At 44.5% G+C, this 16253-nt stretch overlaps 1 protein-coding gene across 1 annotated transcript in view; it reads right to left on the reverse strand.

Moving 5' to 3' along the window:
• Positions 1 to 403: 403 nt before the first annotated feature.
• Positions 404 to 16253, reverse strand: part of LOC143804857 (uncharacterized) — a 185922-nt gene continuing 170072 nt past the window's right edge. The window contains exons 14-15 of the mRNA XM_077283368.1: positions 12133 to 12250; positions 404 to 8403 (exon numbers count right to left, since the gene is read on the reverse strand). Of these exons, the coding sequence (XP_077139483.1) occupies positions 6740 to 8403; positions 12133 to 12250 (1782 nt within the window). The 3' untranslated portion in view covers positions 404 to 6739. The remainder of the gene's footprint in view (positions 8404 to 12132; positions 12251 to 16253) is intronic.

The following is a 16253-nucleotide window of genomic DNA, read 5'->3' on the forward strand; positions in this document are numbered from 1 at the left end:
GATGCCCACAGACAAGCAGGAAAAGGTCTAAAAATACAAGTTTGAGAAAGAAACCCAAGCGGCGTCACTGCGTGTCTTATTAACCAAGTCACCGCCGAGCAGCACATTGTGCATGTTATTTGTGCACTGAATTAGCGGAGTTTACGACAAGTGAATAGTAGAGCCGAGGAGCGGCTGCATTCTGTTACATGGCTATCCTAAGATTATAATTATTAGATAATAATATAATAATAAGAAATAACATGGATATAATTATAATGTAATAATAAAGTTACATCAATGTAATATTAATATAATAATAAATAACATTAATATAATGTAATAATAAAGTAACAATAAATAATAAAATACTAGGAATATAATAATAAATAACATTAATATAAGAATAACACACAGCCATATATTAGTGAAGAATCTATTTAACTTTATTAAAGTCGAGACAACTGTGAAAAAGGAATAAAAACGTGAAACAGATAAAACTATGTACAGCTCCTTAAAGCCTAAGTGTTGAGGGTTCGGCGCCTCGCTACGCCCCGGACACATCGCCATCTGCAGCGGTGTCTCCGGCTCATTAGTCTGGACGCTGCCCGGACACGGTGGGAAACGCCGCACAGAACTTCTCACTGTTTGTAAACACGTTCTCACTTACGTTACATTTATTCCCCAGGAGAATGATTAGACAATGTTTTTCCTTTCCCTGGGAATGACATTCGCAATGAATCTTCGCGCCTCCTGTGCGTCTGACACGTGGAGAATATCAGCAATTTATTTACATAGTGGTGAAAGGGAAAAAGAAGGGTGATGGGTCTTATATAAAATAACAGTAAAAATAAACCCGCAGCCAGAAGATCACGAAATATGGACTAATTCTGCAGATCATGAAGTTTGGAAAGGTCAGGCCGCCAATCGCAAGTAACGAGGGTAAATTTGGTCTTTCCGAAATGCAGCAACTTTGGTTTCATGGCGACTGTTGAGTTGCAGTCTCTGAAATGTGCGGGTCTTGAAGGGAATCTGTCACCTGGCTTTTTTTCACCTAATCTGAGAGCAGCATAATGTAGGGACAGAGACCCTGATTTCCAGCGATGTGTCACTTTCTGTGCTGCTTGCTGCAGTTTTGATAAAATCAGCCTTAGAAGCAGGAGATTATCACTAGGGGACTAGTAAACCTGCTGCATGTAGTCCTCTATATGTATGAGCTCCGCATAACCCCACGCCATCACTGATTGGCAATTTTCTGACTATACACAGTGTACAAGCTGCCAATCAGTGGTGTGGGCGGGGTTATACAAAGCTCAGCATTCAGAGCACTGCTGACTCTGCAGGAGTGAGAACATTGATTTTATTAAAATGATAACAAGCAGCCCAATTAGTGACACATCACTGGAATCATTGTATCTGCCCCTACATCATGCTGCTCTCAGGTAAGGGGGGAAAAAACTTGGTGACAGATTCTCTATGAAGGGAATTTGTCAGGTTTTGCCACCTAATCTAAGAACAGTATAATGTAGGTGCAGAGATCCTTATTCCAGTGGTGTGTCACGAACGGGGCTGCACGTTGTAATTTTTAAAATAAACTTACAGTTTTCTAAAAAAAAAAAAAAAGTGACATCCCCTCGTTTGGATAGGAGACCACTTTCAAATTTGACAATGCCCCTTTAAGTAATGTTAAGATGACTTTTCTCATCCTGTCACAGCGTACATGGCAAAGCTGGCCGGTGAGCTGTGGAAGCAGGAAACGTATTGTCACTGCTTGACTGACTACAGTGGGAATTGCATTCTTATTATATCTGTATAGCAACATAAAAACCGCCCTTTCCAATGAAATCCTGATGTCATTCTTCCGGCTGATACTTCCCCTGTAAGCGATGCTCTCAGTTGGACTCTCATCACACCTCTATTGCAGTGTCCATAATACTGTGCCACTGCTCTAATCCCACAGCACTGTTTGTCATGCCATCCATGCCCGATATCACTTGCTTTACGTGACCACAAAATTGTGCAGATATTTCCTAACACTGCTAAGAGGCCGCAATGCCAGGACTCCCGAATTGTTGTGTCTGGATGACGGACACTTGTTCACTATGATCTGGATTAAAGGGTTCATATATTTGCAAAGTGGTTGTGAAAACCAGTATCTTTACAATTGAGATTTTCCAGCTCCAATGTTCAGGTCCACATTGATTTCTATGGGGTTTGGGTCAGGTTCGAGTCTAGGTACAGTTCTGATACCTGAACCGAACTTTGGACTAAAGTTCGGTCGAACCCGACGAACCTGAACTTTTACACATCTGCTCATCTCTAGTTACAAGCCAACCTGCAGCCCCGGCCTGATCAGTTACCCAGCAAAGGAGCACGTGGTGCAGCAGGGGCTATGCCTTTCAGCCTGCTTGCCCCTATATAAAGCAGATGTGAATGCTGGATTTAACCAGTTTTCGGTCTCTCGTGCTTCCGAGGCAAAGCTGTATAATCTTGCAGCCTGAGAGGGAGCGCAGTTTGGACTAGAGGTGCGACCATGCCGCTGGTCTGAACTGTCAATCTCCAGGAGTGCACCGCCCCGGCAATGCAGGCAGCCAGGAACTGGGAGCAGCGCGCTCCTCGGGCTTCCTACTGAGATAACCCCTACAAGGACCCGTCTCTTAGTAGCCAAACTGCCCCCATACACTATGCCGCCTCTGATGGACTCATGGTATCGAAGATGTTGCTCATCGAAGAGGGTGTCATCTTTGTAGACAAGGAGTCAGGGGGATCACAAAATAATTTTTGCCACTTTCAAAATGTCTGCTTCAGAATTGGACAGAAAAGCCTCCTACTGAAATCACAGGGGCCCAGGGGTCCGGAGGAGGGAGAGCTCTACGGATATATATTTGTAATGAAAGATCCAGTCTATATTCATGCCTCCCGCGGTGCAGGCAGCAGGATCGGCTGCTATATTTGGATAAACTGACAATTGGTTATTACCATTTCCTTTGTCAAAAATCTTTCAGCACTGATTGGCCAACATTGGATCATGTAGTGACACACCCACAACTAGTCACACCCAGTTGTCAATTTATTTATAAACGCAAGGAGCGTACAAGGAAAAGTTCTAAGAAGAGATTATACCACATTTTATGGAGAATACTCTTATTTACAGAAATCAGGAGTGCTGAAATGTCTTCTTTTAGCAGCCTAAGGCTCAAAGTCAGAAATTGTCATAATTTAGCTTTCATGTATTGATACACTTCATAATAAATCCATCTGGCAACAACAACCTATAACGTAAACACACTGTAAATATCCAGGTAATCTCCGATTGTCACAGTCATAAAGTCTTGAGGGTTGATGATAATCACTCTTTACCATAACTTCTTTCTAATCACATTCACAAACCATTGTCGACATTCATGTTCCCAAGTATACAGTATTACGGCCAATAATGCACTAATGTTCACAAATTACTTGTTTCCACAGAAGGTGAGAAGTTGGAAACTCTGTCAGCTCGATTCTGATTCTCTTTAAAGGGAACCTGACAGCTGATACAAGCAGCGCGATCCGCAGGCAGCAGTGAGCCGGCCCCGGCTGTGTGATCTCAGCCCGGTATGTCCGACTCCAAGATGCTGCGGCATATCAGAGAAAAACATCATCTGCAAGCTGCCGGTGACCAAGCTGTCCTGGAGACTAGATGGACAGGCAGATGGTCTCCGGTGGCTTCTCCCCATCTGCTGCCCTGACTGCCGGTGACCAAGCTGCCGTGGAGACTAGATGTACAGGCAGATGGTCTCTGGTGGCTTCTCCCCATCTGCTGCCCCGGCTGCCGGTGACCAAGCTGTCCTGGAGACTAGATGGACAGGCAGATGGTCTCCGGTGGCTTCTCCTCATCTGCTGCCCTGACTGCCGGTGACCAAGCTGCCCTGGAGACTAGATGTACAGGCAGATGGTCTCTGGTGGCTTCTCCCCACCTGCTGCCCTGACTGCCGGTGACCGAGCTGGACATTAGATGTACAGGCAGATGGTCTCCGGGGCTTCTCCCCGCCTGCTGCCCTGGCTGCCGGTGACTGAGCTGGAGAGTAGATGTACAGATAGATGGTCTCTGGTGGCTTCTCCCCGCCTGATGCCCTGGCTGCTGGTGATTGAGCTGCACTGGACACTAGATGTACAGGGAGATGGTCTCTGGTGGCTTCTCCCCACCTGCTGTCCTGGATGCTGGTGACTAAGCTGCGCTGGAGACTAGATGGACAGGCAGATGGTCTCTGGTGGCTTCTCCCCACCTGCTGCCCTGGCTGCCGGTGACTGAGCTGGACATTAGATGTATAGGCAGATGGTCTCCATTGGTTTCTCCCCGCCTGCTGCCCTGGCTGCTGGTGACTGCGCTGTGCTGGAGACTAGATGGACAGGCAGATGGTCTCTGGTGGCTTCTCCCCACCTGCTGCCCTGGCTGCCGGTGACCGAGCTGGACATTATATGTACAGGCAGATGGTCTCCGGGGCTTCTCCCCGCCTGCTGCCCTGGCTGCCGGTGACTGAGCTGGACATTAGATGTACAGGCAGATGGTCTCCGGGGCTTCTCCCCGCCTGCTGCCCTGGCTGCCGGTGACTGAGCTGGACATTAGATGTATAGGCAGATGGTCTCCGGCGGCTTCTCCCCGCCTGCTGCCCTGGCTGCTGGTGACTGAGCTGCGCTGGAGACTAGATGGACAGGCAGATGGTCTCTGGTGGCTTCTCCCCACCTGCTTCCCTGGCTGCCGGTGACCGAGCTGGACATTAGATGTACAGGCAGATGGTCTCCGGGGCTTCTCCTCGCCTGCTGCCCTTGCTGCCGGTGACTGAGCTGGACATTCGATGTATAGGCAGATGGTCTCCGGCGGCTTCTCCCCACCTGCTGCCCTGGCTGCTGGTGACTGAGCTGGAGACTAGATGTACAGATGGTTTCTGGTGGCTTCTCCCCGCCTGCTGCCCTGGCTGCTGGTGACTGAGCTGCGCTGGAGACTAGATGGACAGGCAGATGGTCTCTGGTGGCTTCTCCCCACCTGCTGCCCTGGGTGCTGGTGACTGAGCTGCGCTGGAAACTAGATGGACAGGCAGATGGTCTCCAGTGGCTTTTCCCCGCCTGCTGCACTGGACTACACACGGATTGTACTTGTAGGCAGAGACTTGTCAATCCAGGGCAGCGGGTGGGGAGAAGCCACTGGAGACCATCTGCCTGTCTCTCTTTAGTATGTTTTACTCAGATTCAAATAGGATGATATCTGCAAGGAGTTTGTATGTTCTCCCCGTGTTTGTGTGGGTTTTTTCCAGGTTCTCCAGTTTCCTCCCACATTCCAAAGGCATACTGATAGGGGAACTAGATGGTGAGCCCCAATGGGGACAGTGATGATGATGTCTGTAAAGCGCTGTGGAATTAATGGTGCTATATAAGTGAGGAAATTAAATACTTCTCACTGGGCCGAGTTCATACAGCCTGATGCATGTTATATCAGGTAGCAAGTATCAGCCATCAGAATCTCTTTATGTCACTGTTAATTCAAAAGATTTGGAGTCTTTCTATCAGATTCCATCAAAATGTTATAAAACATGGCAATATTTATAATTTTACAGGAACTTTTTCATCTTCGGGATCTGCTTGAAACACCACCCTGTGGCCCCATTTCCTGGACTCTTTGGAGCATGACAAATCTAGTAATCTATCTACATCTCCATTCCCAAACAAATATTTGTAGAGTAATGGAAGACAACTAGTTCATGCAATATTCACCGATTGCTGAAAGGTTGGGACGTATTTGGGTTAAGCCATAAACCAGTGTAACTGTAATATTGCTCGATCAAAAAATGTCTTATACGACCAGTAAGAGGACTCCTCCGAGTGTCAGTGATAGTAGAACAATAATATCATGTAGTAATAAATTATAATGTCCTGATTTACTTAAGCCATCCAAATTTTAGACAATGAAAACTTAAGCTCTGATTCAGTAAAGTGCAATTCGCTTTGTCTCGGTCAACAGAGAGTTGTACAAACATATAGCAACTCTTGACGTTTCCACGACAGATTCACCCAATTCTGCCAAACAAGGCCGGGCTGGGACAGGACTGAGGAGCGGCTCATCTAATTCATTTCATTCAACTCCGCCCTCAACTGCAGTAAGAGTTGTAACGAGGCGCATGAAGGTGCGCACCACTTGTCAGACGCTCGGATTTGTTCAGAGGCCTGCACCTCTTAATGAATCAGGAGCGTTTGACTCCAGCACAAGAATGGCATGAACATCGCTGGTCTTGAAGAATTGGAGCATTGGACTGGACAGTCTTAAAATGTCGCAAATTTATCAAAGTCGCTTATGCTGGATGCCAAATGTCGCACACCCTTAGACGGTCTGTTCTAAGTTCACACCATCAATTTCTTGACTTACTTTCAACTCACAATAAATTTCATCACAAATTTGACTCACATGATCGCAGTTTGAGCCACGATCATTATCCAACCACTTTCCTCCTTGGTCACCATGTTGAAAAACATCTTACAAACACATAGTAAATGGGCTGAAAACCATGAAAGACTGTTTTTGGACCAAACTATGATACATTTCTTAGTAAATCATCCCCAGAAGATTCTTCACACTCAACAGTCAAATGCGTAGATTAAACCTAGTTCTGGCAGGAAAGCTTTGTACAGCAGAATTGTACTCCTCTTGATCTCTGTACAATCTTCTCTTTCGAAGAAACATTTCCTACTTTACACAACAAAAACATATTTGCATTTGTCAACCATTTTACACAGAAGATTCCTCTACCAAATAGTCGCTCTCCTGTGTTTTCCTGGAGTCTTCTGTACCCTGGAGGTTACAGTTCTCTGTTTTATTCTGGGCCATATTACTTTCCGCAGTCACCTCTTGGGAACTACTTGAAGACTTGGCATCAGTGTGCTTGAAATAGTCCCTCACAGTATTCTTGACAGAAGATGGTAATGTTATACGAATACTTTGGCTGAAGGAGGTTATGGTCTTATTTTGTGCATTGACCCTGGTGGTCTCTTCTGTTCTTGGATGATTTGCGTTCTGCTCACTTTTTCTGCCTTCATTTTCTATAGAAACCGTAGAAATGTCCTCTGATGTCTTATTAGGTGTTGACTCATTTGTAGGGCCCCTGTGTATGACACGTTTGGGTTGTGTCGATCCACAAAACATCTCCACTTCTGGGAGTTGCTTTCTACATGCAGAATGTAGTATGAGCGGAGTGTTTTGACCATAAAACACAGTCTGCGGAATCTGGAATTTTGGACTTTGGGAAATGGAACTGTTAAAATCGATGTCTAGATTTTTGTCAGTTCTACTTTTCGCTGACTTGATATTTGGAGACATGAAGAAACTCACTATTGAATGCTGGAGACCCTCATCATTGGAAGACTCATGCCTTCTGATTTCAATGTGCTTGACAGAAGTTTCCTTGTGCATGCAATGACTATCCGCAGGGCCATCTTCAGCTCTGAAGTTATTAAGTTCTTTTACAATTTCTTTGTCATGTGCTTGGAAGGTGAAATGTTGTTTTGACCCCTTATCTAAGGATACTTTTGGAATGTCACTGTGAACTGGGGCTTCGTAATTGGCTCCATCATCCTCTCTTACTGTACTATCCCTTTCCCACTGCATTTCCCAAGAATCAAGGTCACAAGAGTTGCCACCGAAGAGAGTAGTCATAGGTATGTGCCACTCTCTCAGTTTTTTTCTGGTGATTTCTGGAGAGAGTGTGTGCAGTCTGGCTGAAGTGCCAAACATAAAAGGAAGAGAGGAGACATCACTGGGACTGAATACAGGGGACTCGGAGCAAAACGAGAAAGCACTATCCAAGGAACTTAAGGAGGAGACGGAAGGAGACGTGGTAGTAGAGGAGAGGCTTGAAAAACTTGACCTGCTAGAACTATTCATTTTCTGTTGATTTCTTTCCTTCATTATTGTACATGCCTGAGTTGACCTCCAAAAGGCATGCTGAGGGTTTTTTGTACAGCCAAATTCTTCATTTACTAATTTCTGCCTTTCCAGCTGAAGTTGCTTTAACTGATTTATGTAATCAATGTGATTGTGTATCATCGTGGCATCACAGCTAGACTGGCGAGCAACTGGCTCATGGTTTGGGACAAGATGCCTAGAGCTGATACAGACACTTGGTTCTGAAGAGCATCTGTCTCTGGATGGACTCAGGAAGCACGCAGAGCCAGAACCAATTAGTCGCTCATTGTCATAGCATTCTAGGATGTCCATCTTTGTTTTGCTCTGGTAGCAGGCTGCTATTTCACTAAACAGATCCCAATCTTCTTTCTCCTCTAATAGCAAAGACTCATCAAACATGCCATCTTCATCTTTCAATAAATTCGTATTGGACTTGTCCAGGTCGGAAGATGCAAATTCGAGTTCATCTGAGGAATCTTGTCCTTGGATACCTGGAAAATGGTGGAAAAGCTGTGCTGTAAATAATGGTTGCATGCAAAAACAAAAACGTTAATTGCAAAATTCTGCACTGATTTATTAATATAGTATATCTTCATAAGATCAGATATCTTCAAATCTCCAACAGACTTAAAGTTAAAAGATCGCATGCTGGTTACCTACCAACACTATTAAAGGGAGCAAAGGAACTGTTATTGCTCAGTTATCAGTTTCACATGTGGGGACTGCCTATGCTGGTGTGATCTATAATTCATTTCTCCTTCCCTCAAGGAAACAGAAGATAACTGTAGACGGAAACATTAGATCTTTCTGTTATTTCTAGCTTTTTACTTCACAATGGTTTTGCACATTTGTATGTCGTTTTAGTTTTACCTTTTTATATCTTTTATTGTAAGCGGTGTATATTTTTTTATGAAAGCTTAAAAAATTTAATAAGTTTGATGCTTGAATGCTCTAAAAAATCCATAGCCTTTCAGAGAGTGTATGGCCTTTTTTGATTGACTGACAACATCATATTTCGGGGATTCATCACCCCATGTGTTTGATGAGTGATGGCAGCGTTAAGTAAACGAGGTGTGCAGGGTGCGATCTATGCTCACTTTATAGCCTTCAACAAAGGTTGAGTCCTGGATTGAATGAGAGGAGATAAATTAACCCTTGCACCCTATGTCACAACAAGTGTGTATGTGACAACTTGACAATTTAATAAATTGAGACCGCCCTTTTAAGGACAATGTATAACAGTAACCAGTAAACTCTCATGTTTCCACTAGTGATGACCACAGGATGTAATTGTCAAAGGGAATGGGTCACTAGATTTTTGCTATCCCATGTGAGATAAGCATTATGGATGGGCACAGACCCGGATTCCAGCAATGTGTCACCTACTAGGCTGCAGGGCTCTGGCAGTGCTCCTCCTTGCACAAAGGCTGAGGTAGCGGTCCTGCTGCTGGGTTGTTGCCCTCCTACAGCCCCCTCCACATCTCCTGATGTACTGGCCTGTCTCCTGGTAGTGCCTCCAGCCTCTGGACACTACGCTGACAGACACAGCAAACCTTCTTGCCACAGCTCGCATTGATGTGCCATCCTGGATGAGCTGCACTACCTGAGCCACTTGTGTGGGTTGCAGAGTCCATCTCATGCTACCACGAGTGTGAAAGCACAACCAACATTTAAAAGTGACCAAAACATCAGCCAGAAAGCATTGGTACTGAGATGTTGTCTGTGGTCCCCACCTGCAGAACCACTCCTTTATTGAGGGTGTCCTGATAATTGCCAATAATTTCTATCTGTTGTCTATTCCATTTGCACAACAGCATGTGAAATTGATTGTCAATCGGTGTTGCTTCCTAAGTAGACAGTTTGATTTCACAGAAGTTTGATTTTCTTGGAGTTATATTCTGTTGTTTAAGTGTTCCCTTTATTTTTTGAGCAGTGTTTATTAAAGAGAATCTGTCACCTGATGTGTGCTATTTAATCTGAGAACAACAAAATATAGAGCAAGTTAGCCTGATTTCAGTGATGTGTGACTTGCTAGGCTGTGGGTTGTAGTTTCAATACAATCAGTGTTTTATCAACAGGAGATTATCACTGCAGGCCAGTCCAGCTAATCTGTGTGACCCCACTCATACCACTGATTGGCAGCTTACTGTCAATGTACACAGGAAGCTGCCAATCAGCGGTGTGTGCGGGGTTATACACATCTCAGCATTCTGACCACTGCTACAGTACATCTACAACAGATAAAGCAGGGATTATATCCAAACTGCACAAAGCTGCCCAGTAAGTGACATCGCTGGAATCAAGCTTCCTTGCCCTATATTATGCTGCTGTCAGATTACACAGTAAAAACCTGATGGCAGATTCTGTTTAAGGAAACACTGGGCCAATTTTTTTTTTGCTGCACTTTTCAAAAAAATTCTGTTTTATGTCCGGCAGCTGTTCCAGGCTTCTTAGTGATGAGCTGGAGCTGCATAGCCCTTGATATTCATGAGCTCCAGCTATCCCCTCCCCCAATATTTTGACAGCTTTCTGCTTATGCTCAGTGTAGGCATAATCAGTAGCATAGTTGAGATTTGTCAGAGCTGAACTTTGAGATGAGTAGTAGAGATCCAGCAGATAAAACAGCGATTCTAACAAAACTGCAGCAAGAAGTCCAGTAAGTGACACAGCACTGGAATCAGAAATCTGGCAGTATTTAATGCGTCACAATCTGGGGCCCGAATAAAATAGTGACAAAGGCCTGATTCCAGTGCTGTGTCTCTTACTTAATCTGTATTATTAGAAGGATTATCTTCTACCAATCTTCTTAGGTGATAAAACATGCACTCTGTGCATGAAACATGATTGAAAGATCCACGTTTAGAATGCAAAAAAAGCATCTGGAAGCTTCCATGGGTCAATCAGTCCCCTGATGAATAGTATGTAACCCTAGGATATGTCTGCCCTATGCTTGATGTGTAGGGAGACAACATTCACAAAAGTGGCTTCCTGTGGAGAAAGTCGACAGCTTTTCCACCCCACCCCTCAACATTCCACAGATCACAACATTGGAGATGATTGATTCCATGTCCAACCAGGAAAAAGGGGTTGTGGACCTGTCAACTGCTTCAAATTACCACTAGTCTCTTTCACAGCCCTATTGCTGAATTCTGACCTATCCATACTGCCCCCAAACTCTCCTGATATGTAAGGGAAAATCACTTTTATAGCACAGTATATACAAATTAGTAATGACTAGTCTGGTAGGGCTTCTTTCCCCCCAGACTAGTCTGTCTGGTTCTGTCTTACGCCCCCTTGGTGTGATTGACATCTTCTTCACTTTCCTTCACTGTCACATCTTCAGTGTAGGATGTTGCATGCTAGTTTGAGGTTTACTGTACTGAACATGTGAATGCAAGAGTGAAGAAGATGAGATTAAGGTACCGAGGTCAGACTAGTCTGGACAACGAGAATTCCACAGCATAGATTTCTAGTCTGGAGAATGAGAAGCCCACCGCATAGATTTCTAGTCTGGCGAATGAGAAGCCCACAGCATCGATTCCTAGTCTGGAGAACGAGAAGCCCACAGCATAGATTTCTAGTCTGGAGAACGAGAAGCCCACAGCATAGATTTCTAGTCTGGAGAACGAGAAGCCCACAGCATAGATTTCTAGTCTGGAGAACGAGAAGCCCACAGCATCGATTCCAAGTCTGAAGAACGAGAAGCCCACAGCATAGATTTCTAGTCTGGAGAATGAGAAGCCCACAGCATCGATTCCTAGTCTGGAGAACGAGAAGCCCACAGCATAGATTTCTAGTCTGGAGAACGAGAAGCCCACAGCATAGATTTCTAGTCTGGAGAACGAGAAGCCCACAGCATAGATTTCTGGCACACGAACAGCACTTGTTAAGAAGAGGAACATCTTACGCCAGTGGGCTTTTTACTGACCCCAGAGAACTTCACACTGACCTTAATGAGTAGCCACCATTTATTGAAAATGAGGAGGTCTGTTTCCTAGTGGGTTGGAAAAAACTTGTGGAGACCAAGCCACATATTCTGTAAGACTCCTTAGGTTTTTACCAGGAAAACCTATCTTTGTACCATGTTAGACAATAGATGGAAAAATATAAAAATTTGAGAAAGAAGAAAATGTTGCCGTCCAATTGTGCAGGTCTCACATTTTAATATTTTTAGTTTTTTACCGGCATGCAGCAATATTAATGCATTTCTACCAATTTACCTGACAATTCGTCTGTGCTTCGTGATTCTTGCATTTTGTGCTTGCTGAAAAGTGATGCAGCGTCTTGTCCAAAGATGAGGTTGTAATGTTCTATCAGGAACTGCACCAGAAGAGCCACCTGCATAAGACGAGCAGAGAAACCGTTCAGCTATAAAACTATTACAACACTGAACCTTCGCTTTCTCTAGATAATGGGGATGTCCACCAAATATTTGTACTTTTGAATGGACTCCTGATGGTGTGAAAATAGAGAATCAAACAGATACTGGTACTCCACACAACTACACGTGTCCTCCACCAGTCTTCTACCTTCTTCTTCTAGTGCAGAGTTTCTCAACTCCAGTCCTCAAGACTCACCAACAGGTCAAGATTTCAGGATTTCCTTAGCATTGCACAGGTGATAATTTCATCACCTCCTCAAGCATTAATTCCATCACCTATGCAATACTGAGGAAACCCTGAGAACATGACCTGTTGGTGGGTCTTGAGGACTGGAGTTGAGAAACACTGTTCTAGTGAGATATCTCATGTCTTCTGCAGCCCACCTCAGATTGACTGAGGTTCTCGGTTCCATCTCACTCAACACTCAGAGACTGGGACTTGAGACAAACTAGGTTGAGGAGCAGCAAGTAACCCAAGAACGGATACGGATCCGTTATGCTAAGTGCACTATAACATATATAAACATGCCAGAACTGATAGTATGTAATAATCATATTCATAAGGAATACTCTAAACAAGCTATATGATATACATAAGAACAAAAACAAGAGCTTAACATTCCTAATTATAAGTAGATCATAGTAGATAAATAATAACTATTGCAAAAAAATGTTATATAAAAGTATAGATCTTTATTAATGATTCAATACAAAAAAAAGGGCAAACAAGTGCAGATAGTAAAAGCTAGAAATTACTGGATCGGTCTAGTGAGCGATGATGCAAACTGGCAGGGGCATGCAATCCATAAAATGGGAGCATTCAAAGTAAACAACAATATACCCCAATCAGAATATTGAGTTAAATAACCACACAAGTGTGTATATAACAAAGAGTGGCCTCATAAATACCATATATATATATAGGTAAGATATATGCAGCCTGTCCAAAAACATAGTCCTCAGTAAACAGATAGTGTGGCATAAACACCACACTTCCTAAGAGTCAACTGACGGCCACCCGAAAAAGCAGCAGTGAAACGCGCGTTGGGGTATCTGTGCAGCGGCTCTTGGCATCCCATGGGAAAGAAACGCCTGCCCTTGACTTACATGCACTTTAGGTAATTACTTTTGACTCTTAGGAAGTGTGGTGTTTATGCCACACTATATGTTTACTGAAGACTATGTGTTTGGACAGGCTGCATATATCTTACCCATATATATAGTATTTATGATGACACTCTTTGTTATATACTGTAGCGTTTCCCTTACTTCGGGTCTTGGGGGACACTCGCTTTGCACGGGAATAATGCATACAGGCATGATATCTCACACAAATTAAGTCCACTCCGGTTTATTAAAACATCATAAACCGCACCTTAAGCCAGGTTACACACCACCAGCTTACACAGTCTGTTACTTTAACATGTGTGGCTTTACAAAGCCACACCTTATCTCTCCAGTCAGCAGGTAACTGCACAGTTCATTGTATGCATCAACAGAACATATTAATCACAGACAGTCTGTTCCAATGGCAGATACGTCTATGCCGTATATTACAGTTTTTTTCCCATACCAGGGGTTATCTCTCAGGAGCTCCGGCTCCAGACACTGACTCCTGCCAGTGCTGGTTCACAGGGAAACTGCCTCACTGGGATCACCGTCCTTGTGCCCAGGGCCCACGGATAGTCCAGTCCCGCAGTAGGAACTGTAGCATCCCCATCACAGAAACCGTCTCAGGCTCTGTAGATGCAGCCTTTCTGTGCGCTTCCAGGAAGTCCAATCACAGGCACCTCCAACACACAGGCCACCAGTCCATGATCTTACCAGGTGCTTGCAGGACTCTAGTCCATCCCAGGACAATCCAACACCCTGACCATTCCAGGACTCACACTCTTACCAGGTGCTTGCAGGACTCCAGTCCATCCCACGACAATCCAACACCTCGAGCATTCAGTCCATAGCCTCAGCAGTGCTTCCAGGACTCCAGCCCACTCCAGGACAATCCAACACACAGGCTATTGCAGGACTCACTCTTCAGTGCTTCCAGGACATCTCCACTGCCAGGAGACTCCAACACTGACCATCCACTAGGTCCACGGTCTCAGGTGCTTCCAGGACATCTCCAATGCCAGGAGACTCCAACACCGACCGTCCACTAGGTCCATACACTCTGAACCCACAGAAACCATGTGACTCACACCCTGGTCACATTACATACCTGTAACCACTCCCCTGGGTGGGAGTGTGGGTGTGTGGCTAGTTTGACCCTCCCATCTCTTATAACTAGCCCTGCCAATCTCCCATTAGAACTACACAATTACTTGTGGGACTACAGGTCCCAGAACACAACATAACTTTAGACAGACAGCGCAGAGTGTCCTCCTCTGCGACACACATACCAGCCATTTACAATCCTGCCGGACTTTCTCTCACCACCACAGTTATACATCCAAGTGCATCCTGCAGCGCACACACAGCGCCCCCTGGCTGTAAGATTGGTCACTGCACCACAATACACACTTGTGTGGTTATTTAACGCAATATTCTGATTGGGGTATATTGTTGTTTACTTTGAATGCTTTCATTTTATGGATTGCCTGCCCCTGCCAGTTTGCATCATCGCTCACTAGACCGATCCAGTAATTTTTAGCTTTTACTATGTGCACTTGTTTGCCTTTTTTTGTATTGAATCATTAATAAAGATATATACTTTTATATAAAAAAAAAATTTGGCAATAGTTGTTATTTATCTACTATGATCTAGTTATAATTGGGAATGTTAAGCTCTTGTTTTTGTTCTTATGTATATCATAAGTGCACTATAATGCTCATTATCTGCTATTATGATATATACTGTATATCTATATATATAATTGTCTAAGGGTTTTTCTGTCTGTCTGTCTGTCCTGGAAATCCCGCGTCTCTGATTGGTCGAGGCCGCCAGGCCTCGACCAATCAGCGACGGGCACAGCATGGCGACGATGATGTCATAAAGGTTGCCTCGACCAATCAGCGACGGGCACAGTCTGCCGCGAATTCGCCTCGACCAATCAGCGACGGGCACAGTATCGACGTAGATGTCATAATGGTTGCCAAGGCGACGATGTCATAAAGGTTGCCTCGACCAATCAGCGACGGGCACAGTCTGCCGCGAATTCTGGAATCATCATATATACTACGGGGACATGCATATTCTAGAATACCCGATGCGTTAGAATCGGGCCACAATCTAGTATATATATATAATCGTCTAATGCATCGGGTATTCTAGAATATGCATGTCCCCGTAGTATATGGACAATGATGATTCCAGAACTCGCGGCAGACTGTGCCCGTCGCTGATTGGTCGAGGCAACCTTTATGACATCATCGTCGCCATGCTGCCTCGACCAATCAGAGACGCGGGATTTCCAGGACAGACAGACAGACAGACAGAAAAACCCTTAGACAATTATATATATAGATGGACTCTGCACAGTACCACTTCTCCTGCCCTGTATATATACACTGCAGAGTATCACTACACCTGTCCTGTATATATACACTGCTCAGTACCACTCCTCCTGTATATATACACTGCACAGTACCACTCCTCCTGTCATGTATATATACACTGCACAGTACCACTCCTTCTGCATATATACACTGCACAGAACCACTCTTTCTGCATATATACACTGCACAGTACCACTCCTCCTGCATATATACACTGCACAGTATCACTCCTCCTGTCCTGTATATATACGCTGCACAGTACCACTCCTCCTGTGCTGTATATATACACTGCACAGTATCAATCCTTCTGTCCTGTATATATACACTGCACAGTACCACTCCTCCTGTGCTGTATATATACACTGCACAGTACTACTCCTCCTGTCCTGTATATATACATTGCACAGTACCACTCTTCCTGTCCTGTATATATACACTGCACAGTACCTCTCTTGTCCTGTATAT

This window comes from Ranitomeya variabilis, chromosome 2 (genome assembly GCF_051348905.1).
Source record: "Ranitomeya variabilis isolate aRanVar5 chromosome 2, aRanVar5.hap1, whole genome shotgun sequence".
In the NCBI taxonomy this organism is placed as follows: domain Eukaryota; kingdom Metazoa; phylum Chordata; class Amphibia; order Anura; family Dendrobatidae; genus Ranitomeya; species Ranitomeya variabilis.